This window comes from Orcinus orca, chromosome 19 (genome assembly GCF_937001465.1).
Source record: "Orcinus orca chromosome 19, mOrcOrc1.1, whole genome shotgun sequence".
Lineage (NCBI taxonomy): Eukaryota > Metazoa > Chordata > Mammalia > Artiodactyla > Delphinidae > Orcinus > Orcinus orca.
The window spans coordinates 4,961,073-4,987,200 of NC_064577.1; the positions used below are offsets into that span (position 1 = coordinate 4,961,073).

At 47.7% G+C, this 26,128-nt stretch overlaps 2 protein-coding genes across 8 annotated transcripts; both read right to left on the minus strand.

Annotated features, from left to right (window-relative positions):
• Positions 1–1,695: 1,695 nt before the first annotated feature.
• Positions 1,696–5,361, minus strand: ALDOC (aldolase, fructose-bisphosphate C). Of its 3 annotated transcripts, XM_049701756.1 has the most exons (10): positions 5,204–5,333; positions 4,445–4,530; positions 3,996–4,117; positions 3,698–3,909; positions 3,530–3,584; positions 3,275–3,435; positions 3,070–3,153; positions 2,652–2,826; positions 2,312–2,511; positions 1,696–2,182 (listed from the first exon to the last, which is right to left on the minus strand). In XM_049701756.1, exons 3-10 carry the CDS (start codon positions 4,105–4,107, stop codon positions 2,087–2,089), a joined length of 1,095 nt encoding a protein of 364 aa, XP_049557713.1. In that variant the 5' UTR covers positions 4,108–4,117; positions 4,445–4,530; positions 5,204–5,333; the 3' UTR covers positions 1,696–2,086. The 3 variants fall into 3 exon arrangements, with proteins under 3 accessions (XP_049557713.1, XP_004267180.1, XP_012387443.1); XM_004267132.3 differs by lacking the exon at positions 4,445–4,530 and having other exon boundaries at positions 5,204–5,361; XM_012531989.3 differs by lacking the exons at positions 4,445–4,530; positions 5,204–5,333 and adding an exon at positions 4,551–5,176.
• Positions 5,362–5,939: 578 nt separating this feature from the next.
• SPAG5 (sperm associated antigen 5) lies at positions 5,940–25,198 on the minus strand. 5 transcript variants are annotated; one of them, XM_033423389.2, is made up of 24 exons: positions 25,014–25,159; positions 24,629–24,754; positions 19,816–20,903; positions 19,552–19,726; positions 14,261–14,335; positions 13,920–14,009; positions 13,690–13,824; positions 13,358–13,477; positions 13,143–13,235; positions 12,927–13,040; positions 12,488–12,581; positions 12,181–12,328; positions 11,999–12,101; positions 11,678–11,811; positions 11,331–11,469; positions 8,384–8,495; positions 8,130–8,216; positions 7,748–7,868; positions 7,520–7,631; positions 7,058–7,138; positions 6,741–6,896; positions 6,586–6,660; positions 6,375–6,455; positions 5,940–6,136 (listed from the first exon to the last, which is right to left on the minus strand). In XM_033423389.2, the coding sequence occupies exons 1-24, from the start codon at positions 25,062–25,064 to the stop codon at positions 6,065–6,067; spliced, it is 3,582 nt and encodes a 1,193-aa protein (XP_033279280.1). In that variant the 5' UTR covers positions 25,065–25,159; the 3' UTR covers positions 5,940–6,064. The 5 variants fall into 5 exon arrangements, 3 of the variants coding, with proteins under 3 accessions (XP_033279280.1, XP_004267179.1, XP_033279281.1); XM_004267131.3 differs by having other exon boundaries at positions 13,920–14,012; XM_033423390.2 differs by lacking the exons at positions 5,940–6,136; positions 6,375–6,455; positions 6,586–6,660 and having other exon boundaries at positions 6,753–6,896; positions 7,069–7,138; positions 13,920–14,012; positions 25,014–25,193.
• Positions 25,199–26,128: the final 930 nt, after the last annotated feature.

Here is a 26,128-nt window from a genome sequence, read left to right on the forward strand (position 1 = left end):
AGGAGTGGGCGCGCCCACGGCAGCGATCGCGACCAATCACGAGCGGCACTCCAGACGAAAACCGACGAAGGGTGGGCGGGGTGCGCAGAGAGCTTCTTCCAGAGCTTGAAAGGACGCTGCCCCGGCGATTGAGGAGCTGTGCGGGTTTCGGTTTTGCTGGAAGACACCCTGCGCTTCCTTGTGGAACCCACTCCTAGCCCAGGGAATAAGAGCGCAAACTGCAGTTGTTAAATACTAGCCGGGAGACCACGGGAAGCTGTAAGTCTCAGTGTTCTCATCTGAAAAATGGAGATTCTTGACTAAAATGAGGTCATTCATGGAAAGAGCACACGGAAAGTCGCTTATCACGATCATTGTTTATCATCCCTATTATAGAGCTCCTCTTTCGGAGGAGCAAGCTAATAGTACGTTTTTAGGATATTTAGCTCATTTAATATTTTTAAAATTCATTTGAATTCATTTACAACTTGCTAAAGTCTGAATACCTCACTTAAAATTCTTGAAAATTCATGAGCACAGAATTCTGGATGATCCTGATCACTTGGGTTCAAATCCCAGCTTCACCACTTTACCTGAGTGAGCTTGAGAAGTTAATTAACCTCTCTGTGCTTGTTTCCTCATATTAAAATAGGGATAGCAGGGAATTCCCTGGCGGTCCAATGGTTAGGACTCTGCAGGCAGCGTGGGTTCGATTCGGGGAACTAAGATCCCGCATGCCCCGTGACGTGGCCAAGAAAGATAAAATTGTTTTAATAAATAAATAAAATAGGGATAGCAATAGTATCTACTTTATGTACAATTGTTGTAGTAAATGAGTTAACAACTGTAAAGTGACTAGAATAGGGCCTGGCAGGAGACTGCTATGTAAGTTTGAGCTATTTTTATTAATACAAGATCAGGCCACAATCGGCCTACACTCCCATATTGCAATAATTAGCTGGGCGGAGCATTGGTTGTGCACTTCACACAGAGCATGGCCTCCCCAGTTCACACAGAACACACAGCAGGTTCTCTCATCTTTTCATCTGCTCAGATAGACCCAGGTGCTCCACCTACAGCCCCACGTCCAAGCTAAGTGGTCAAAGTTCATTATGAGACTTCACCAGGTCTGCTCTTGCCCAGACCCTTAAATTGGCTCCCTCTGTGCCCCTATCTAGCCCAACTGGGCGTGAGCAACAGCTCTCGGCAACCTGCTAGATAACCTGCTGTGTCCGGCATCGCTGAGCCCTGGGGATTTTCCCTGTTGGGCAACCCAGGTGCTCCTTCTGCAGTGGCTCCCCCTGGTGAAATGTGTCAAGCCTCATTAGGGCTTAACACAGCCGAGAGGTGAGAGACTCCTCCCATCGCCTCTTATCCCAGTTCGGGGCCATGTGCAAAAGCTGCGTTCAGAAGCAGCTTGAGTCCTGCCTCACTCCATCCTTCTGCACCTGCTGCCAAGTGCCTCTGAAGTGGCAGTTCCCGAAAGACTCACAGCCCTCCATACAGCCACGCTCCAGCCTCGGACATCAACAGCAAGAGCCTGAGCTGAGAATGGTGACTGGGTGTGCCCCTGCCCCCCCAAACTTAAAGCCCAGTAAAACTCAAAACCCACCCTCTCCACCTCCACAGTCGGAGAGGGCTCAGAGACAGTAGTCAGCAGAGATCAGAAACTGGGAGGTGGGAATTGGATGTGTAAAGAAGACAGACAAAGTAGCATGCTTTGCTACCATTTATTTGCTATGTGGTATGTACCCAAAGCATGAGTCAGCTCTGGTGCCCTACCCTCTGATCCCAGGAGAGAGGGTGGGCAAGGAGAGCCCAAGGAGAAGCAACCCCATCATGGGGAAATTGTGGGGGCTGGCAGAGGCACGGGGGAGACCCAGGCATCCTGCTCTGACTTCTAGCAAGTTCTCCTGCCCTCAGTCATGAGGGGCTCCCTATCCTCCCATCCAATGGTCCCAGGTGCAACAATCGGAGAGGGGAGGGGAGGAGAAAAAAGGAAGATGACTCAGTGCTGGGTGGAGGCATCTCCACTCTTCATGGCCGTAACTACAGGCAAAACTGGGTGCAGGTGGCCAGGCCGAGGGCTGTGGTATGGAGTGGGTACTCAGTAGGCGTGGTTGGCAACGTAGAGGGATTGTGCTGCCGCTCCACCATCTTCTCCGCTGCCTTCATACTTGCCCTGGGCCGCAAGGCCATTCACCTGCAAAAGGAAGGGGGTAAGTAGGCTGACCCAGTCCACAGGTGCTGAACCCTCCCAGACTACAGCCTTTGGGCGCTGACCCTGCCTGGCTACACACCACCTCCCCCCCCACCACCTCTAGCTCCCAACCTCGGCCCGCTTGATGAACTCCTCAGTGGCGGCTCCAGCATTATCCCGTTGCCCTCGCCAGGTGTTGAGTGCAGAGGCCTGCAGGGCACGCCCATAGGAGAAGGTGAGGGCCCAGGGCCGGGGAAGGGGGCATTGGTTGATAGCATTGAGGTTGAGAGATGCCTCCTCTTCACTCTGACCCCCAGACAGAAAGGTCACTCCTAGGGTGGAGAAGAGAAGACAAACTGATTGATCACTCCTTATTTTTCCAGGGTAAGGAACCCCTGGAGGCCACAAGAACGGGGGAAGAACGTGAGAATGGGTCTTAGGGAAAGGAACAGGTTTGGAAGCGGGGTGGTACCTGGGACAGCTGGGGGCACAGTGCGACGCAGGGCAGTGACAGTTGCCATGGCGATCTCCTCTGGGCTATACTTAATGGGACAGGCATGGCCAGGGGTCACCATGTTGGGCTTGAGCAGGGTCCCCTCCAGGTACACGTGATGGTCACTCAGGGCCTTGTACACTGCAGCCAGGACCTGGGGATCAGAGGAGGTTTACTAAGGTTCTGGGCCCCTGCCACTCACTACATTATGTTCCCTGTCTAGGGCTGGGTGGGCATGACTGTGAGGGTGGGTATAGGTCAGACTCACAGGCACATTCTGGGATCAAGTAAAAGAGTGCTTGAGGAAGGTGCCTGCACCTGAGCCAGGGACTGTGGGGAACAGGCTCCCTGTCAGGCTTTCTCTGTGGTATATGTCTGTGCCCAGGTGTGGACTCACCTTCTCTGTAACATACTGGCAACGTTTGAGGTCATGGTCTCCATCAGGCAGGATCTCAGGTTCCACAATAGGCACAATGCCATTCTGCAGGTAAGAGCAGAGTATCTTGGGATGGGCAGTAGGTAAGATGGAAGAAAGCCATGTAACCCTCTCACCCCCAGGCACAGAGCACCCATCTGACCCCCTGTCACACACACAGGCACACCTGCTGGCAGATGCTGGCATAGCGGGCCAGCACGTTGGCATTCTCCAGAATGGCAAGTGCTGAGGGCGTGCGTTCACTGATTTTCAGCACGCAGCGCCACTTGGCGAAGTCAGCGCCATCCTTCTTGTACTGGGCACAGCGTTCCGAGAGACCATCCAGCCCTGCAGGCATAGTGCCAGCCTCATTACTCTGCTCCTCTTTGCCAGCAGCAACCACCCAACAACCCTGTGGTCCTGAAGCCGACCCCTTCTGTACCTTGAGTGGTGGTTTCTCCATCAGTCCCGGCTAGAGGCACTACACCCTTGTCAACCTGAAGGGGAAACACAGGCACAGAACTGAACCCAGGCAGGATTCCGCTTGCCACCCCTCACACCCACACACCTATTTCCACGCTCAGCCCCCATCCAGGGCCAGTGGCTGCACCTTGATGCCCACGACAATGCCCTTATCCTGGATGGTACGGGCGAAGAGGACACCATTATCATCTTTCTGGTAGAGTGTCTCATGGAAGAATATGACACCTCCGATGCACTTCTTCACACGGTCATCGGCACTGAATAGGACCTGACGGTACAACCGGCGGTTCTCCTCTGTGTTCTCCACCCCAATTTGGCTCAGCCGCTTGGCCATGCTGCCTGGGGGCAAACGAAGTAGGGTGGGAAGGTCATCCCCAGGGCTCCCTGGATACTTCTTCCCCACTTGACCATAGGCCCCCACCTACCTACAGACTCATCTGCGGCCAGAATGCCTTTGCCTGGGGCCACAATCCGGAGGGCAATGTCGGACAACTCCTTTTTCTGCTCAGCAGAAAGGGCTGGGTACGAGTGGGGCATGGTGACAGTTCTGTGGAATGGAGACAAGGTATAAAAGCTGGACCCCACCCACTACCTCCTCTGCTTCCTCTCCTGTCCATATGGAGAGGAATGGCCTTTTCCTTCCACCCCAACAAGGAGGGCCTGGGAACAGGGCAGCAGCAGTCCTTGGCATGGGTCCTGGGCATTAAAATGGCACCAATTCCTCTGACAGCCAGCAGGCTCAGGGCCCCAATTCCCACATCTCCTTTTGTCCCTGTTGGGCACCCTTCCCAGCCCCAGGGTGGGGGTGGGGAGGTGAGCAGCCCCAAAGCTGCAGGTCTTCTTATGAAACTACTGCCCAAATAAAGATGCCAACCCTTTTTCCACTGAATTTGGCCCCTTCTTCAGGTGGGCGTAAGCACTGGCCTTTCCACCTTCCCTCTTCTCATCCTCAGCAGGGCCCTGAGGGAAAATGCACTTACTTCAGAGGCTTCAGAATGAGGCAAAATTACCCATCACCCCTCTTCCCTCAGCTTCTGGAGGAAAAGAGTGGGGGTAGGGAGGAGGAGTGGCACAAAACACGGCCAGAGGCTTCCATAACCTCTCCTCCATTCCCTGAACCTAACTGCCTAGGCAGTCAGGAGAATGGAAGTAGAGGATCAGGGTTGAAAGGAATGAGGAGAGAGCCTGAGAGGAGAGAGAGGGAGACATGCAGGAGCAGCAGGGAGGAGACTTGTGGGGAGATGATGGTGAGACAGGTTAACTAGTCAGGTGGAAGGACCTAGACCAGGGGGACCATGAAGGGAGGAGAACTGGAGAGGGAACTCAGCCTAGGAGAGGCAGCAGGCTGAGATTAAAATGGTCTGGGTGAGAGAGGCTAACCCCAAGGAAAAATCCAGTAGGCAGAGGATTTAGGATTGGAAAAGCTGCATAAGAGCTTAAGAGGAAGGAGTGGTGTGGGAGAAGCTGAGCAGTGGTGTGGGGTTTCCAGTGGACAGAAAGGAGAGAGAATGTAAGGAGAGAGCTGAGAAGGCACATCCAGGGGCCCCCAGGAGCAGGGTAAGGAAGGCAGAAAGAAGAGTCAGGGAGAGGAAGCGGAGATGCTGAGCAACTCCCGCTTCGTCCCGGGTCTCACCTGTGCGTGGCGAGTTAGCTGCGGCAGCCACAGGAGCAGCTCGGGTTCAGGTCCGCAGCAGCTGTGGCTCCAAGCCCGGCTCCTGTAAATGAGGCTGTGGCGACTGCAGAGCTACGTGACTCCCCCGGAGGGCGGGGCCAGCACCTCCCCGCCCTGACCACGCCCTCTCCCAGGACTGGAGTCAGCGGCGAGGCCACGCCCACAGAGGCGGGGCGACGAGGTGGAGTGACTACTCTGTTGGGATCTCCGAGGTGGTTGCGCACTGTCCCCCTCCCACCTCGCGGGCCAGCCACCAAGGCCCCATGGGCAGGAAATGGCCTCGCCTCATTTCTGCCACAATTGCCTTTACCATGTGCAGAGCACTGTGATGGCTGTTGGGGACGAAGCCTGGTCTGGTGAAGGAGGGTCACCTAAACAGTCACAACGGTTGGGTTAGATGGGACACAGGCACCAACAGTGTGGGAGTTCAGGGCAGAGAGTAAGGAACTGAGTTTCTCTGTCCTCACCCCCTTATTCACCAGGGCTACAGGCAGTGAGCCAGGGAACAAGCAGTCCAGTTACCAGAGTATCTGGGGAAGAAAAGGCGTCAGGGTGGTGGGGGGAGACTGGCTTTGGCTCTGGATGCAGTGGGAGGGGTGTGTGGAGGATGCCCAGGCAAGAGGGCCAAGCTGCCTCTCCCCTGACCTCATCCACCCACCTCCTACCCAAGAAATAAGACTCAGTGAGCCTGAAGAAATACATTAAATATACTTTATTTAAATAGCATTAAACAGAGCTGGCTCTAAGCCAATTGGTCCTGGTGTTGGGGTAAGGGAGTACTGCAGGTAAAAAGGGGTGAAACAGAGTCCAGATTTCAGTTTCTTAGCTCAGAAATTCCAGCAATCCCTGTAGCTCCTTGCAACCCCTCACGACCTCTGGGATGGACAGCAGAGTCTGGCAAGAGATACAGAAAAGGCAGCTCAGGGTCACAGGCCAAAGGCCCAAGGCTCCCAGCCCCAAGAAGCACCCACTGAGTTAGAGGGGTGAAAATGGAAGCCACAGAGAAGGCTGCAATAGTGAGTCAGGCCCAGCTCTCAGCAAAGGCTGGGAACCACAACTATACTCATCAGTACCCCCTGGGCCAGGCCTCATACCAAGTGCCTTAGTTGCATCAACTCCCTCCCTCCTTTACCTCATAAATATGCTGAACAATGTCATCTAGTTTCTTTAACTCCTTGTCAGAGCGCCGCAGATTCTCTTCCAGGATATTTCTCTAAAAAGCAAATAGGATGCATAAGCTCTATGCTTAAAAGAACAACATAGCTTGTGGGGAAAGATAAATATGGCAGGGCACTTGCTAGTGGTGACAGGAAATAGCCCTAGAATGACATGGAAATTCTTACGTGGCTCTGGAACTTGACCATGAGTTTTGCCTTCTCATTTTTCATCTCCAGGAACATCACCCTCAGCTTGTCCACCTACAGATATGTTCAGATCAGTAGGGGCACAGCCTAGGGTTCCCACCAGTTGCCCAGCTCTTCTGTTAACTCTGAGTCACCTCCTGGGAGAGCCACACTTTCTCCTGGATCCAGTTAGTGGCCATGGGCTGACTGTCGGGGTTCAGCTGGCCTGCCAGGGTCTCTTGGAGCACCTTAGTCTCTGTCTCCGCACGACGAAGTGAACGGGTGAGCTGGGTCACCTCCTCTCTAAGCCTCTGGGGATGAGAATGGAGAGGTATCTAGTAGCCCTCAAAGGTCCTCTCTATCCTTATCCCATGTGGTGAGCAAGGGTAGACCAGGGGACCCAATTCCCACATTTGGGACCCTGGCTACCAGTGACATAGAAGGCAGAGGCTGGGCATCATGATGAACGTACTATGAGCTCACCACTCTTGTCTATCTGCTCTAGGATCTTCTCATTCTGCTGCTGTACCACTTCCTGGAGCTCCTTTTCATTCTGTGAGGAAAAGGGAGGTAAGAAGGCAGTGGGAGAGCGGGCTTCTTTGCAGCCCTTGCCAGGAGATAGGATTTTGTGCCTGACCATGCTCAGCCCAGGTGATACCAATTGATAACACTCCAATTCTTCCTCTAGGGCTACGTCAGGCCAGGCACATTTCCCTGTTGAGAGAGCTCTCCTGGAGTTCTAGGTCAGCCTGGAAGATGGGTCAGTCTATAGCTGGTTCCCAAACATGTGAATTGTCTGACCCCAGGAAGGGCAAAACTAGGGCAATGGTTGGAAAATCTCCACCACCCAGATTCCTGGAGAGACAACAGCTCCCAGTGGGCCCTCACAGTTGCCCCAGTTCTTCATCGCTTCACTTCCAGGCCCCTCCTCCACCTTGTAGCGCAAGCACAAGGCCTGGTTCAGCTTCTCTATGTCCGCTTCCTTTGCCTTCTGGGCTTCCTGATGCTGTTCTTCCTGGGCCTGCAGCTGAGCCTGCAGATCACATCTAGGGGAGGGAAGAATTCAGCATTATTCTGGTCCCCCCAGGGGCTGCCTGGGCCCTTAACATAAGGGGCTGCTCACCTGACCTGCCCCCTCTCACCAAGACTGCACTCCACTCACATCTTTCGCTGCAGAGTCCTGACAGCCTCTTCTTTAGACTCCTGCAGCAGGGAACACAGGCTCTGAAGCTCCAGAGTCATAGTACTCATTTCTGCCAGGCTATTCTCGATGCCTGGGGTTTCTGAAAGACAAAGTACTAGATAGAGGTAGAGCCCTTTAGCTCTGGAAGGAAGGAGTGTGTAGCTATCACTTCCACAACTCTTATCCATGTTCCCCACCCACAGGATCTGAATGTCTGGAACACTACCGATCCCAAAAGGCAGAAATGAAATGAGCCCAAGTAAAATTGAGGTTTTTAGAGCAAAGCACTTCTCACTGCTTTAGTCTTTATCATCACTACCAGATCTAGAAATGAGGCAGGATCCCTGGAGCCCATTCTAACCTGTAGGCTGATGGGAAACCGTTGACGCTACTCTGGTGAAAGCACTCTTGTCACTTCCAAGCAAGGGCACAGGAGCTGATTCTGGCTCTAAAACAAAATGCAACCATGGTAGAGGGCCCCTCGGGTGACCCAGTCAAGGGTCGGCCATCAGGGGAGCCAGGGAGAGACAGGGTCTGTTGGCGGCATCTTCAACAGCTGAAGATATCAGGAGCAGCGCCACAACTTTCCCACCCCTGAATTCCAGGGCCTTTAACCTTCATCTGCCACTGCTGTCAGGGTGCTTCTCAAAAAGGTGCTGTCACTGGGCAGAGGGTGTTCCTGGGAAGGAGCACAGGCTGTGCTTATCGGGAGGGTCTCTGGTTCAGCCTAAGGGCAAAGGAAAAAAAAACGTCAGCTGCTTTTCAGGGATAGTGGGTTCCCTGAACTTCCAGTTATTCACCGGCCATCTCCTCGGGATGCTGTTCTATATGTCACCTCTCTTCTCTATCTTCAACTTCTCCATTAGCTCCTTTCCCTGAACTTAATTCTCTCTCACTAGAACAACAATTAAAAAAAAACCAAAAACCCTTCTTCTTACCTTAAGTATGCTTTTAGCTACTGCCTTTTCTTTTCCCTTCCATTAAAAAAAAAAAAAAAGAAAAGAAAAGCCTACATTTCTTGCCTAAAATTCTCACCATGTATGGACTCCCTAGCCCACTACACTCAGGCTTTTGCCCGACCATTCCACAAAAATTCTCATTATTTGGTACACCAATGGCATCGGACACCTTTCAGGTCTTATTTTACCTGACCTATGTGATAACCAATGACCATGTTCTTTTAGAAACTTCATTTTCTTCACTTGTGTGACATGACTCTCTCTCCTTCACAGGTAGGACTCATACCTTTCTGGCTATCTCTTCTCTCTATCCACAGGTCTTTCTTTAACTGTGGGCTCCTTTTGGTTCATCCTTGACCCTTTACATTCCCCAGGTGGCCTCACCTCAGGAGCTCCACAAAAACATCCACTTCTACATGGATGACCCTTCAATCTGTCTCTCTCAACTGGAACTTCTCCCAATCTCCAGGCCCAAAGGCTCAACTACCTGTGAAAAATCTACCAGATTGCTCCACAGTTCATCTGAAATTTAGTATGTATGAAGCTGAGCTAACCATTTTTCCTGTCCCACCCCACCAAAAATCTATTCCTCCATCTGTATTTAAGATCCTAGAACAGGGGAGCAGCAAATTACAGCCTGTGGTTCAAATGTGGCCTGCCACCTGTTTTTGTAAATAAAGTTTTATTGGAACACTGCCACATCCATTTATTTATATACTCTCTATGCCTGCTGTTGAGCTACAAAGGCAGAGTTGAGTAGTTGAGACAAAGACCATGTGGCTTGCAAAGCCGAAAATATTTATCATATTGCACGTTACAGGAAAAGTCTGCCAATCCCAGTTCTAGAGTGTCACCATCTTTCCAGCAATCTAGAGATCATCATTCACTCTTCCAACGTACTCCTATATCAAACTGGTCACCACGTTCTGTTACTTTTTTTTTTTAGATTTTTTTGACGTGGACCAGTTTTAAAGTCTTTTTTATTGAATTTATTACAATATTGCTTCTGTTTTATGTTTTGGTTTTTTGGCCGCGAGGCATGTGGGATCTTAGCTCCCCAACCAGGGATCAAACCCGCACCGCCTGCATTAGAAGGAGAAGTCTTAATCACTGGACCGCCAGGGAAGTCCCCATTCTGTTACTTTTACTTCCTAAATATGTATTCAATTCATCCAATTCATCCCCTCCTCCATATCCCTTTAGTTCAAACCTTCAAAAATCTGGCCTCCTGCCTAGCTCTCCAGCCTTTTCTCCTTATCATCCTTGCCCCACATAGCTCCTATAATCCAATCATAAAGAGCTACCTCCCAGTTCCCAAACTCACCACATTCCACATGAGCAGGGCCTTGGCCTTGTTCACCTGTAGTCCCAGCACCTAACCCAGGTCTTGTCATAAGGTAGACACTACAAAAAGTACCCATAGTGCCTCTATGACTTTCATACTATTCCCTCTGCCTGGTGGGCCTTCCTATATACCCAACCCTGCCCTACAAACTTCTAACCTCAAGACTCTGACCAAGAGTCACCTGCTCTGAGAAGACATCTTAACTCTCAAAGGTAAAACTGATGCTCCTTTCTCTGTGGTCATCCAGGCAACCCTCAGTGGCCATCCAGGCAACCTCTAACATAATCACAAGCCAAGATGACAAGTTTACATCTGTCTGTCTTCCCTGCAAGACTGGATTCCTGTGCTTGGCACACACTGGGGAATGGGGTGAGATCATAAGCAATTCGATTTCAGGATTCTGGCTGTGTCTTTAACTGTTGAATAAGCTAACTAACGCTGCATTCTAAAAAATATCCATTTATTGTTCAGTGTGCACTGTGGGGAAGCCAAAGAAGCAAGGCTAAATTTCTGCTTTCTTTAAATACAGTCTAGTTGAAGAGACCAAACATCCAAGGAAAATTAATACAAGTGCAAAAGGAGAATAAGTTCATGAGGAATATAGCAGGAGATCACTGAGTCCACTGATGTTTGGAAACATTTCAAAGAAGAAGGTGAACCAGGGAGGATTTTAATAGGAAGGAAAAGGTATTTCCAGTTTGAAGATAGAAGAGAACGGACATGGTAACAGCACGCATCTGGGTGCAAATGGGGATGAGACATGTGTGTAGTACGTAGGCAGTCTATGGGAGTAAAGGGTTCATAACAGGGAGGTAGGAGACAGAAGAAGAAAAGTTTGAGTGACAGCTTGAAGACATCCTGTAGGCAACTGAAAATCACTGAAGGTCACAGAGATGGGATGAGAGTAGAATTTTAGGAAGACCATTCTATACAATAAGGATACAAGTGGAAAAACTTTCAGTAAATTAGGATTAGAGGGGAACTTCCTCAACTGGATAAAGAATATCTACAAAAAGCCTACAGTTAACATCATACTTAAAGGTGAGAAACTCAAAGCTTTCCCTTTAAGATCAGGTACGAGGCAAGGATGTCCCCTCTCACCATTCCTTTTCAACACTATAGGGGAGGTTCTAGCTAACACAGTAAGACAAGAAAAGGAAATAAAAGGTATACAGTTCGGAAAGGAAGAAATAAAACCGTCTTTATTCGAAGATATTGATACAATTGTAAGGGAAGAGAAGGAAACCCCGGACCCTACCTTCTCCTTCAGTTTTGTCTGTAGGAAGAGGGTCAGGCTCCAGAGTTGCTCAGTCAGCACCCTTAGCTCTTGGGAATACTGGCGTGTCTTCTCCAGGTCTTGCTGCTGTTTCTCTGCCATGGTGCTGGCCAGTTTAGCCCTGAAATAAGGAAGGAACAGAGAAGACAGCCAAACACCAGGTGACGTTCCCTGAACACTTCTCCAAATCCCCACACAGAACTGCGTTCAAAGAGGGGAAACAAGAGGCTCTCAGACCCTGTCACAATTCCCTTCTTGGAGACTTTAGCTTCTAGAAGCAGTCCTGAGATAAACACTAACAGGGAAGCACAGAAAGGTAGAGGTCTTACTTCAGGTTCTCCATGGTGTCCTTCAGGTCCTCACACTGCAGGCTGCGCTCCCGGAGTATTTCCAGGGTGGTTTTCAACTGACACTCAACCTGGCCCAGCTCCAGGTGAGCAACCTGATTCTCTTGTTCTGCAAACTGGGGAGACAGGAGCAGGAAGGAAGGCAAGGAGAAAGGAAGGGAGGGGGAAAATGCATCTAAGTGGGAAATTTTAGAGTCCTGGGAACAGAGGCTTTTTCCAGTCCTGAGTCTCAAACCTCACCTCAATACCATCAGGGAAGAGTCACACTCCTGCAGCTCCCCTGCCCCAAGCCATCTTCCTTACCTCCAGGGTCTCCTTTAGGTCCTGCACCTCCTTGGCCAGGACCGCCTGTTGTTGCTGCAGCTCTGCCTGCATATGTTTTAATGCCATCTCCTCCTTTTGCCATCTGCCAGAGACCTTACGTTAGATCCCATTGGTCCCATATCCTGGATGCCTACTGCCACAATAACCTGAGAGGAACTCACTGAGCAGCCTTCTCCTCACTGCTCTGGGTAAGCTGGCAGAGCAACTGATCCTTCATGGCCAGGTCCTGGGTACAATTGGCATGCTGACTCTGTAGCTCTTTTAGCCGACTCTCCATGCTGGCCAGAATCTGCAGCTGAGCCCGGAGATCTAGACCAAAATTATCCCAATGACACCATGTGGTCACCAGGCCCAAACGTCCCCACACTTCTGCTCTAAGACAAGTGCCCTAGAGCACTTTCTTACACTACTGCCACACCCCAAGCCTCAGCAGGGTACAACTGCTTGTACGCATGCACACACGCACACCTGTTGCCAGACGACTGTTTTCCAACTCCAGTTGTTCTAGTTGGCTTTTGCAGTCCTCTAAATGGGAAGAGACTTGTTCCAGCTCCCTGGAAACCTAGGAGAAAAAGACAGTTTTCTTCCCACAGCTCCCCCTGAATCAAAAGTCCCAAGACTTAGTCCAGTTTCTCTTTCTGGACAGGACAATAAACCACATTGTTCCTGGGCAAAAACACTGCAGCAAATGAGTCTGATCCTCAGGAAAAAGTAGAAACAGGAGGAAAGTTGCTGAAGAAGGTGCTGAAGGCCATCTTATAGCAAAGGGACTGGCTGGTCTCCAAACCCACAGATGGGAAGAAGACAGGTCCCAGGGAAGAGGCTAATGACACCACTCATCAGAAAGGCCTTCTGTAGAGAAGAAGGAGGAAACGAGGCCTAAGCAGTCCCCACTCCTGGTTTGTACCTGCTGCTTTTCCTCAATTGCAGCATCACGTTCCTGCAGGGTCTGCCGGCTCTTGGCTGTAAACTTCTCTGTGAGTTGTTGAAACCGGCTCAGCAGAGCTGTCCATGTTACATACTACCAGGGGAAGCAAGCAGGTCAGAAGAGCACCCTTGAGACAAGACTCCTAACAGGGCTGGCTGTGAGCAAAGGAGCAGTATAATGGCCCCAAATACTCACATCCAGTTGCATGGATATCCAGTCCTGCTGCAAGGCTGAAGTAAGACTTGCTGTCTGCTGAGCCAACCCTTCTTGCTCAGTATGAAGTCCGACCTACATGAGAAGGATTGTCAATGGAGGGAGCCCTTTCCCTGTGGACACAGGGAAGTAGGGGTACATGACCATCCTCCCAGTGTGTCAGTATGGATCCCAGGAAAGAATATGCCTTCAATTACCAGTTGGGTCTGGGTTTCCTTCAAAAGGCCTCTGAATTCCCCCATGGATGCCAGGTCCTGTTCCAGCTGGCTGATGCGCTGGCTGGCGTGTGCACAGAAAACCTCTAGCACTGTCTCTGCCTGTTTAGAGAAGAGGTTGAGAGGACATTGCGGGCAGAGGAAGGATACAGCACAAAAAGCCATAACTATCCATCACACGAGCAGTTTAGTTCATTATTCCCCAGGGCAAGCAGTTCTCAGGCCACCCATCTGTGTCTCAAGTCAATTTATGTTCCTGCAGGAACCTTAGGAAGAGACCTCCTACATCCAGGAACAAAAGCCTGACACCTTACCGCATCTTTGCCTCTGAGGGCCATTTCCTCTCTGTGCTTTGCCTCCTCCCTTTCTGCTTTGAGGCTCTGGAGCCTTGCCCTCAATTTCTTCAACACATCAAAACAGCGGGACACCAAGGTTTCTGTATGCCAAGACTATAAGATAAGAATCATATACTGTGTCTGGTTTCTTTATTTGGCTGAATTTCAATCCCACCAAAGGCCTCTGCCTCCATCTGCATGCTGCTTACCTCCTGACTCAAAGCAGTTTTATCTTCATCTAAGTGCAGCAGAGATAGTTGAAGCAAGGATATCAGCTCTTTAGAGACCAGCACCCATGACTGCTGTAGAGGGAGAGATGGTTAGGCTAGATCAAATAAAGTCATTAAGCAGGAAGTAAGCTGGGACACTGAGGAGGAAGCCACCAACCCCAATTTCACGCTCCCAATAAGGAAGAGATGTTCTTAACAAAAGGAAACCTCCCTTCACTACCATGGCTGAGTACCATCCATCATCTGCTAACTGCTCAGGAGTCGCCATTCTTGATCTTCACAGGAGACCCAGCAACGGTGTAAGGTCAGTCAACACTTACCATGACATTCCTGGCCTGCCGCAGAGCCTGTCCAATCTCCTGGCTCTCCTGAAGATGCTGAGGTTTCTTACTCATCTAGTTGGAGAAACAGAGTTGCCCCTCTTGCATAGGCCACATGCACCACCAGCAGCTCTTTCCCCCTCCCACCGAGATACAGGAACCTTTCCCATTAAAATCAGGAGCAAGGCTCACAGCTTGATGAAGCCAAGTCAGAAAAAATCCAGAGGTAGGTAAAAAAATTATTTTTTAAAATAACTTTTTTTTCTGATTATGTGTTTACTGTAAAATTTTGGAAATAGGAAAGTAAATAAAATGGAAAAAGAATCATTATCAATTTCACCCCTAGAGCAGTGATTCTCAACCAACAGTACAGCACCCACCCCAAGAGATTTCAATATACCTCCACACCAGATTTCCTTGCTATAGGGATTTGCTGTAACTGATGAGTATGTTACCTCCCTCAGGTGTCAGGGGGAGAAAAAAGTAGTAGACTACTGATTTACAAAGAAATAACTATATTTAGGGCTTCCCTGGTGGCACAGTGGTTGGGAGTCCGCCTGCCGATGCAGAGGACGTGGGTTCGTGCCCCGGTCTGGGAGGGTCCCATGTGCCACGGGGCGGCTGGGCTCGTGGGCCATGGCCACTGGGCCTGCGTGCCCGGAGCCTGTGCTCTGCGGTGGGAGAGGCCACAACAGTGAGAGGCCTGCATACCGAAAAAAAAAGAAAAAAAAAAAGAAAGAACTATATTTAATAAATTCTAAGATGATTGACTTTTTACAATTGTTTTCTATTTTGGCGCACTGCGCAGCATGTGGGATCTTTGTTCCCCAATCAGGGATCAAACCCGTGCCCCCTGCATTGGAAGCACAGAGTTTGAGCCACTGAACTACCAGGGAGGTCCCTGTCTTTTTACATTTTAACACCACTGACATTGGTATGCATTCAATATTGATAGTATCTTAGATTTGATGAAAGACAGTAATACTTAAGAAAAACCACAATTGTGATTATAATATATAAATAAATGTGGGGTCCTGCTTTTCTTACTTAATTTTATTATACTCATGTTATTTAGCCCTGAGTTTACATTTAGTCTCCTCACTGAGAGCCTGAGACTGGGATGTGTGCTTTAGGGAGACCTATCAAAGTGGAGCATCACTCATTTTTAACCTCTGCTGATATTTTACCTCACCTCAAAGCCTCTTAGAGGTTATATGAACTCTGAACTCCTTTTTTTCTTCTTTTTATTTATTTATTTATTTATTTATGTTGATCTCTAGGTATCTTTTTTTTGGCTAGGCCATGGGGCTTGTGGGGTCTTATTTATTTATTTATTTTTGGCTACGGTTTGGTCTTCGTTGCTGTGTGTGAGCTTTCTTTAGTTGCAGCAAGTGGGAGCTACTCTTCGTCGTGGTGCACAGGCTTCTCATTGCAGTGGAGCACTGGCTCTAGGTGCGTGGGCTTCAGTAGTTGTGGCTCGCAGGCTCTAGAGCGCAGGCTCAGTACTTGTGGCGCACAGGTTTGGCTGCTCCACGGCATGTGGGATCTTCCCAGACCAGGGATCGAACGCATGCTCCCTGCATTGGCAGGCGGATTCTGAATTCCTTTCTTTAAAAACCATGAACATTAAACTTATTAAACTATTAAAAACTCTTGGCAGTCCAGTGGTTAGGACTCTACACTTCCACTGCAGGGGGCATGGGTTTGATCCCTGGTGGGGGAACTAAGATCCTGCATGCCACACTGCATGGCTGGAAAAAAAAAAAAAAACTCTTCATAAATATACTTTTAAATAACTAGGATATCCCATCTTATGGATGTACCATTATTTTTCATTATTTTTCATTTTTTTTAAGTTATCATCTTTATGCAGAATTTTTTTTTCCCCTTAGGATTTAACCTTAGAAGTGGGGTTACTGGATCAAAAAGTTTGAACTGCTTTGAGCAGTTGAAATTGCCTTCAAAAATGGCTGAACCCGTTTAAAGGCATAATGTTCAAACAAGAGAAAAAAATTTTAAATGTAATATTAAATATAACTGTTTTAAAGCATAAAAAAAAAAAGATTGAACCAATTTATGCCCTACTGACGACAGGACAATGCTTACCACTATTATCTATTTTATTCTTTGTTCTTTTGTCAGAAGAAAATAGCATCTCATGTTGCAATTTGCATTTCTCTGATTACCAGTAATGGTAACCTTCTCAAATATTTATTTACTACTCATTTTAATTTTCTTAATCTCTAATGGTCTGTTCATTATCTTGGGGCAGACGAAAATCTTAGTGTGCTATGTGGAGTAGATAAGTATGATTTCAAAGGCAGCAGAGCCGTAGAGAAACTTTGAAGTTCTGAGAGAAAAGTGGGGAACCTTCATTACTGCTGCAAGGCAGCCATCGTCTAGGAAAAAGCCTAGTGCTGGAGCAGCAGTGCTGAGTCACGATGCTGCAGCAGCCTGGATGTAAGGACGCAGATCTCTTGGAGTTCATCGCTCCCCTCCCCAGCAAAGCAGACATTGTTCCCGACTGCATCATGCAGTAAGGCACAGAGTTACCCCTGGAGCCCTGGAACAGGGCACACATACTGCTCAGGGCTGGCCAGTCAGGCAGGTGATGAGATTAGCGTGAATGAGGCAGCCAAGCGGCAAGGACATGGCACTGTGATGGGGAATGGCTGAAGGCACTGTCATTTCCTCTCTTTGGTTCTGCTCCAGTGGTCTCTAAAAGGATTTGGCAAGCTTCAAGGAAAGAGGGTACAAGGCCAACTCATGAATGGGGAACAAGGTCAAGGACAAGAGGAAAGGATACAAAAATAAGAAAATACAGGAATGATGAGCCTATGGCTTCCAGGATTTTGACAAAAAGTAAAGTCATTATTTTGAGGATATTTTCAACTCAAAGGAGGTCTTTGGAGTTTTAGAGACCATCGTGGTTTTTTTTGGCCACGCTGCGCGGCTTCTGGGATCTTAGTTCCCCGACCAGGGATTGAACCCCGGCTCTCAGCAGTGAGAGCGCGGAGTCCCAACCACTGGACCACCAGGGAATTCCCGAGACCATCTCTTCTTAGCAGCAGCCACCTATTACCTCAACAGGCACAACACTAAGGACCTCAATTCCTTCCCTGACACATTCCCTTACTTCCTCGGCCTGTGCTCTCACAGCAAGACTCCTCTAGAACAATGGTCTTTAAACTGTTTTCCTCTCATATCTCCTACAGTAATTTTGAAAGCTGGAGTACCCTTACGTTTAAATCGTTACAAAGGCTGTAATTTCCACGACCTTATAAACATTGACAGTTTGAAATAAAACTGTTACATCAGTCTTAAATATACCCAATGGTATAAATGTTACATACACCATAATGATTTTTTTAACGTCTTTATTGGAGTATAATTGCTTTACAATGGTGTGTTTGTTTCTGCTTTATAAACCATAATGATTTAATACCTATTTGATACCTTTAGAAAATACACAAAGGGGACTTCCCTGGTGGCACAGTGGTTAAGAATCCACCTGCCAATGCAGGGGACATGGGTTCGAGCCCTGGTCCGGGAAGATCCCACATGCTGCGGAGCAACTAAGCCCATGTGCCACAGCTACTGAGCGTGTGCTCTACAGCCCGCGAGCCACAACTACTGAGCCCACGTGCCACAACTACTGAAGCCCACACGCCTAGAGCCCGTGCTCCACAACAAGAGAAGCGCACCGCAACGAAGAGTAGCCCCCACTCACTGGAACTAGAGAAAGCCCGTTGCACAGCAACGAAGACCCAACGCAGCCAAAAATTAATTAATTTTTAAAAAATACACGAAGTTCTTCTTTAACAGAAATTTTATATCATCCCTTTTTCTCCTTGAACCTCTACTTTTACTCCTCTCAGAATTTTATCCTAATAAAACATACTTTTACACTTTAGTATCTCTGCAACGACAACAAAAGTTCATCTAAATTTAAATAAATTTAAAAAAATTTTTAATTCCTCTGACCATAAGATTTTAAATTTATTTATTTATTTTTGGTTGCATTGGGTCTTTGTTGCTGTGCGCGGACTTTCTCTAGTTGTGGCAAATGGGAGCTACTCTTCGTCGCGGTGCACAGGCTCCTCACTGCAGTGGCTTCTCTTGTTGCAGAGCACGGGCTCTAGGCGTGCGGGCTTCAGTAGTTGTGGCTCGTGGGCTCTAGAGCACAGACTCAGTAGTTGTGACACACGGGCTTAGTTGCTCCGTGGCATGTGGGATCTTTCCAGACCAGGGATCGAACCCGTGTCCCCTGCATTGGCAGGTGGATTCTTAACCACTGCGCCACCAGGGAAGTCCCACATAAGATTTTAAGTGAGAAAACTCTCCTCTGGATGGAGAAATATTTTCATCAGTTGTATACTAATCACTGTAATAATATAATTTTTAATTAAAATCATAAACATATCCAGTAAAATTTTACTGGAGATCCATCTACTAATGAAATAGATGGAGCATCCCTTCCCTTATTAGTTCATGTGTCTGTGATTACTATAATTCCTACAATAAGACGTAGTTCAGCAAGAATTTTATGCCTATTTTCCATTCTTACAGATACAAGATTTATGTGAGGGAATTCCATGGTGGTTGTGTGGTTAGGGCTCCGTGCTCTCACTGACAAAGGCCTGGGTTCGATCCCTGGTTGGGGAAATGAAATCCCACAAGCTATGTGGTGCAGCCAAAAAAAAAAGATTTCTGTGAGAAAATTTCTTCACATAAATAATGGGAGTAAGTAGGAATGAAAGAAGGGAAGAAGGGCATGTCACCCAATTCTAGGAGCTCCTTTGGAGATACATGCCGAAAATCTCACAGTGAACTTCCATCCACTGACATAACTGGAGTCTTCCTTCAATTTTGTTGAAAGCACACAAAAATGACATGTTACATAATCATTGCAGTCATTTGCCTTCTCAGCACGTACACAAATATTTTCTATTTGTCCTTTGAATGCTGCCTCTTGACAATGTAAGATTCAGGACAGGTAGTAAATATGCTCTTCTTTATAGTAAAGTTAGTAAATTGGGCAAGGGTAACTGAGAATGGGGAAGTAGGAAAGAAAACAAATTAGTAAAGAGTGCATTTGGAAGATGAAGATCTAGAAACCGATTCCTTTAAAACTTTCCTTGCTTGCATTCACCTTGGAAGGTCTTGAGGTACCCCAGGGGTATAGTGAGTACCAACAGCTCTAAGGGATTTTCCAGATCCTCAGCTTTTATACATATTCTAAGGAAGAGGGCCCACTGGGATCCTCCACACTTTGGGAAGAACCTTCTTACCCCATTGGAAAAGGTGTCAGTCTGTGTGCTGCTGTCCTGAACTTCTGGGTGAGGGCCAGTCAGCTGGCTCTTCCAGTCCTGCAGCTGGCGGGAGAGTACCTCCAGAATGACAAGAGAGTTCAGCAGGTTATCTTCCAGGTCATGTCGAGATAAGGCAGTCAGATCTGGAGGACGGCTGCAGTAGGAAGAGAAGAACATGAGGAGAAGAGAGGGAAAGGGATGGGAGTGGCAGGTCCAGGAGCACAAAGATACAGGGATACTTACCCCCATAGAAGGTGCTCTGTCTCAGAAGTACTGTCCTTGGTGCCCACCAGGCCTATTTGGGATGTGTTTGTACTCCTTTCCTGCTGTGCTGGGGGAGTAAACCAAGTCCCCACCGAGCAAGTAGAGAAAGGGGTAGTGCCAATCGCAGCATCTCGAAACACAGAGGGAAGAGATAAGCTCTGGCGGAGATTTTCCAGCATGACGGAGGTATTTACACCTTTTTCCAACCAGGCCAGGGGAGACATCCAAGGCCCCATATCAGAGACGGGAATGCTCCCAGCATCTACTGCTGGCCCTGGAGCTGCCTGGGATTCCATTTCTCCTGGATTTGGGGTCAGGCCTGTGGATGGGATATCGTCCATATTTGAGACAAGTGCTTGATCTCCCAATTCAGCCTCCTCAGGGAATGTGGAAAACCTCATTTCTCTCTCCTCTGTAGTTCTGTGCTCTAAAATTTCCTCCCCTGGGTCCACAAGACTGACAGGGAAGTCTGCTGCTAAGACAGTTGAAGGGGAAAGCCAGAGCGGGGAGGACGGCAACAAGGCATTACTTTCAGAAGGGACTAGGTCCTCAGGCACAGCCTCAGTCCTACTGTCCTTCAGACTTTCCCTGGAGCAGTGTAGCTGTTGCTCAGAACAGGAATTTTGTGGGTACTCCAACAGATGAGATGGAGGATTCTGAAATGTAGGTTTCTCAGGCATAGCAGGAACAATTTCTGAAAAGTTGTCTTCCATGCAGGGGGCCACGCCGTTTCTCAGCAGATCTTCTGTCCTCAAAGGCTCATCTAGAGAGAAGCTGTTTGTCTCTGCCATGGTATCTAGATGGGCCTCGAGTGTAATGTTTTGCTGCTGCCCCCCTGGAGAAGGTACAAGGACCATGGTTTTAAACACATTGTTGCCCAGTGGGTCTACTGCTTCCTCAGATGTTCTGGGAGTAGAATTGGTTTGGGGAATCAGATTTAGGGGCTGCTCATCTGATTCATGTTGACAAGCTTCTAGACATGTTGAGGGATGGCTGAACTGTTCTGAAGGGGAGTCTGTCTTCTTAGCATTGACAAGATCCAGTGGAGATGAGTTGTTGCTGCCTTCCTGCCAAAGGAAACAAAAGTAGTTGACTAATACAGTCAGTTCTGGTTCCCAATATACAGTTATGGGTGCAGGATACTGTCTGAACTCAAAAAAGGAAAGAGTTCTCATTACCTTTACTTAGGTAAGACCTTGGCTAAGCCTTGCTACTTACTACAGAGACCCAGTAGAAAAGCTGGGAAGCCATTCTGGGTCCTTCCAAGTGAACCAGGTCACAGTATAAACAAGGCTAAGATAATCTATCCATGTCATGGGAAGATGGTAGCTTGAAAGTGACCCCCCTCTTCTCCAATCCTAACTCCAACCCACTTCTAGGGTAGGAGGGATCCCTGGCTCAAGTTCTACAGTTGGTCTAAGATTTTAGTCCTTTTGGAACAGATGAGAAATTGGGGACTAGACTGAGAGAGCACTTGGCCCACAGAGATCCATGTACCGTAGGAAGAAAGGGCAACATCAACCTGTGCCAGTGACCTAGTCTCCTTGACCGCAAGAACTGAGGGTATCCTGAACACATGGGTTGAAGCCATTCAATCCTTGGGATTTGAAGAGCTCTAGCCTTTGTAGCAAAGGAGAATGAAGAGAAGAAAGACTCTTCCTGGTGCCCTGAAAAGGGAGTGACAACCTCCCAATTGCTGGTTCATAGGGATGGAGACCACTGCACTTTCTACCACTTGCAGGGCTGCTGGTCCTGAGACTTAATGAACAAAAAAAGGACAATATGAATGTACTTATGTGGATCCAGTAGCCAGAGAAAGGACAAACCCTAAGATAGTTAGGAAAGGTAGGTCCTACCAAAATACAGCTGACGGAAGAAACAGATAACAATTTGCACCAAAAAAATGTATGCATACATAAGAAGATCGGAGTACAACTCACACACACAAAGACTTTCTGGAAATAATAAATATTACTTTTAAACAAAAAATTTTAGTAATATGCATTGGAAGAGGATGATCAGAGTTAAGACAAGAATTACTGGCCTGGACAATCAAGTGGAAGACATATCTTAAAGACAAAAATACAAAGAAAGGTAAATCTGAGGGAAAAGCTAAGAGAACTGGAAGATAAATCCAGCAAACCTAACATGTGAATAAAAGAAGTTCAAGGAGAAAAGAGAACACGTACAGGTGGGGCACTGATTAACAAGTATTAGAAGAAAATTTCTCTAAGGTAAAGAAAGATCTGAGTTTGCATGTTAAAATGGCTCACCAAGTTCCAAGCAGGACTGACAAAAAAATGATAAAATTTCTGAACTACCAGAACAACAAAACTATTTTAGAAGCTTTAGATTATAAAGACCAATTATTTACAAAAAAAAAAAAAAGAATTAGACTTACATGAAATTTCTCATTTACAGCAGTGGATGAAATTTTAAAACATAAAGTTGAGCTAAAACTTCTGATATTCTAGCAATGTCCTTGGGTATAGGTTACAACGATGTGTGCTTTATACAAATTTGTTAGGCTCAATGTTTTATGTACTTTCATGTATTTTATTTCAAATTTTCAAGTTTTCTTTCAAAGTGCTAAAGGAGGGACTTCCCTGGTGGCACAGTGGTTAAGAATCCGCCTGCCAATACAAGGGACATGGGTTCGATCCCTGAGCCAGGAAGATCCCACGTGCCACGGAGCAACTAAGCCCGTGTGCCACAACTACTCAGCCTGCGCTCTAGAGCCCACGAGCCACAACTACTGAGCCTGCGCGCCACAACTACTGAAGCCCGTGTGCCTAGAGCCCACGCTCCGCAACAAGAGAAGCCACCGCAATGAGAAGCCTGCGCACCACAACCAAGAGTAGCCCCCGCTCATCGTAACTAGAGAAAGCCGGCACGCAGCAATGAAGACCCACAGCAGCCAAAATAAATTAATTAATTAATTTAAAAATAAAACCTCCCAGAAAACAAAAGTCCAGGACCAGATTATTTCACAGGTTGAATTTACCAAAATTCAAAGAAGATTTAATACCCATTTGTCTCAAGCTCTTCCAAAAAATTAAAGAAAGAGAAGGAAATACTTCCTAGCTCATTTTACAAGGCCAAAATTATGTTGATACCAAAACCAGACAAGGACAACACAGAACTCAACAGATCTGGCAGACTAAAAAAAGTGCAAGGACAGAGTAATTAACTATCTGTTGTTGGATATAATAGAATGTGACATCCTTTGAATAGTAAATATGCTTTTTTTCATATGTTCATGGAACACTCAGAAAAATTCATCCTATACTTGGCTACAAAGACAACAGATTACAGTCTGATCATAATGCAAGAAAATAAATTTAAAAGGTGACACAAAATGGCTTTTAAGCACTTGGAAATTAAGAACCCCTCCTAGATAACCCCTGGATTAAAGGTAAAAATCAAAAGAAAATTACAAACTAGCTAAAAAGCATGACAAATGATGACTATTTATAATATACACTTAGAAAATGATGAAAGAGTTAACCACCCAATAGAAAAGTGAGCAAATAATATAAATAAGCATTACACAAAAGAGCAAACTCAAATAACCAATTCACATGTAAGAGATACGCTCACTAGTAGTCAGGAAAATGCAAATTAAAGTAACAATAAGATACCACATCAGACTGGCTAAAATTTTAAAGATCTCTAACAACTACTACAAGAGGTGATGTGGGGAAATGGATATCGTCATACAATGCTGGAGAGAATATGAATTGTAATACCTATTTTAGATAGCAATCTGACAAAATTTAAAATTAAAAATATCTTTCCTTCAAACCAATAATCCTACTCCTGAAAATGTATCTCATTGAAATAAAGGTATCAGTACAAAGATATTTACATTAGCATTGTTTGCATTAGCAAAAAAAAGTGGAAAGATAAATGACCATTTATGACTAAATTATGCTTGATGCATACCACAGTATCTTATGAATTAGCGCTACACTAGTTGACATGGAGGGATTTAAACCACATTGTTAAATGAGAAAAGTAACAGGCAGAGAAATGTATACAGTCAATCCTCACTATTTGAACTGAAAAGCATTTTCTACATAGCTATGTCTCTCAAGACCTTTCACAAAAGTACAGCTCAGTGAGGGCAGTTCTACAAGGAGCTAGTTTAAACTCCGTTGGTTCAGGGGTGTAACTTGATCCCAGGGGAGTTTTGACTACCTCTGGGAATGGATGGACATTGCCTCATTCTTAAAACTGACTGACTTCTCCGTAAGTGAGTCCCTATTAAGAGGGAGACCACTCGGGGCTTCCTTGGTGGCACAGTGGTTGAGAGTCCGCCTGCCGATGCAGGGGACGCGGGTTCGTGCCCCGGTCTGGGAAGATCCCACATGCCGCGGAGTGGCTGGGCCCGTGAGCCATGGCTGCTGAGCCTGCGCGTCCGGAGCCTGTGCTCCGCAACGGGACAGGCCACAGCAGTGATGAGGCCCGCGTAACACAAAAAAAAAAAAAAAAAAAAAGAGGGAGACCACTAACCAAAGTGATAGTTATTTCTGAGACGTTTGGTAAAGACTGAACGGGGGAGGTGATGATAAAAAAAACTAACAGCTAAATAGAGGTGCGGGTTCTCAGTGGACTTCCTTTAGCGACCCTAGGGTACCTCTCTGTTGGCCTGAATAGCTGTAAATGGATGTCACCGAAGAAGGAAACTTCATTATCGTTATTAATTACGTTCCAACCCTGGCCCTCTGTTCCTCTGAGCTCTCCGCCTCGGCAAAGAGCCCAGTCGAGAGGCTGGCCAGGCGAATCTCACCTGCAGCCCTAGCTTGCACAGTGATGAGGTGGACGAGTAGGCTATCGGGGGCCCTGTTCCCGAGTTGGTGAGGGCACCAGGCTGCAGGATAAGTTCTCGGAGAGGCGTTCTCATAGCTGCTTTTCCCTAAAACAGAAGAGAGAATGTGAGAAAGCCTGGGCTCTGCCAGCCTGCCCTAAGAAGCTCCCGTCCCTCCCTAAGAAGCTCACGAGCAATAACAAGAGTAGGCTCCAACCCCAGTCCTCTGAACATCAGGACCAGCATTAGACTCCACACGCACCCGTCCCCAGGCTCGACCCTGCTTTCCACGACGCCCGGCACTGCCAGCGACCCCGACCCAAAACCCCGGCCCAGCTCTCTCTCTCCATGAGGCCCTCCCGCTCACCGGTTGGGGCGAAGGCGACACGCTAAGATTCAGTTTTTTCACCCGCCACATCTTCAAAACAACACAGGGTGATCACCTCCTAGACGCAAGAGGCGACGCCATGCTCACCCGCCGTCTTTATTTGAACCTGCTCCGCGCTTCCCGATTGGCTGCGAAGTCTCAGTGCGTCAGGTGGGCGCGTCCGCTCCGGGCTCGAGCCCGGCGGGCTGGGGCGGGGCCTGTATTGGACCCGCCCCGCCCGGCCCCCTGTGCGCGCGCGCTCAGCGAACCGACCCCCAACCCACCGGGACGCGCTCCAGCCCGAAAGCCAGCCTTTCGGCCTCACCTCCGAGAGGGTGACCGGGAAGTTGGACAGTTGAGGAGTCCATCCCTCCTGCTTCGAGTAGGCCAGTCTCACACCCTGTCGGAAAAGCTGTCCCCGTGGCCTGGCCTTAGGAAGTTTCTCCTCGGGTTTCCCTCAGCTATCTCAGCCTTGACCGGCAGGAGCCGGTCGGGGGTATAGAAGGGAAGGTGAGTGGAGCGTTTTTTACGTAGGCTGCTCGGTCCGCGCATAGGTCCTGCGTCCGTGATGGCCTGAGACGTGGTTCTCAGCCTGCGCTGTCATTTAGCCTCTTCAGAATTTCTGGACTTTTCTTGGGACTTAACTCAGGGTCCGCAACAAGTTTACTGGAACGATAATAGCTCACAAGTACTGAACATTTATTAGGCACCTGGCACTCTTCCAAATGCCTTTTATATCTTAACTCCTTTAATCCCCAAAAGGGCATATGAAGTAGGCACCGTAAATATCCCCGTTTTACAGACGTAGTAACCGAGTCACAGATAATGTCTTTTGCCTAATGCCCACAGGTAGTAAAATGGCAGAGTCAAGATTGCCACCCATACTACCGACTACTGCATTCTCCTCTCGCTTGAAACCCCTCTGTGTGGGAAATTAGCTACTGGAGGTGGGATTGATTTTTGGAAACAGCCTAAAGTTAAGTATTCAGAGTTACAGGTTTTTTTTTTATATAATTTTTTTAAACGTTATTAATTTATTTTATTTTTGGCTGCCTTGGGTCTCTTGCTGCGTGCGGGCTTTTCTCTAGTTGAGGTGAGCGGGGGCTACTCTTCGT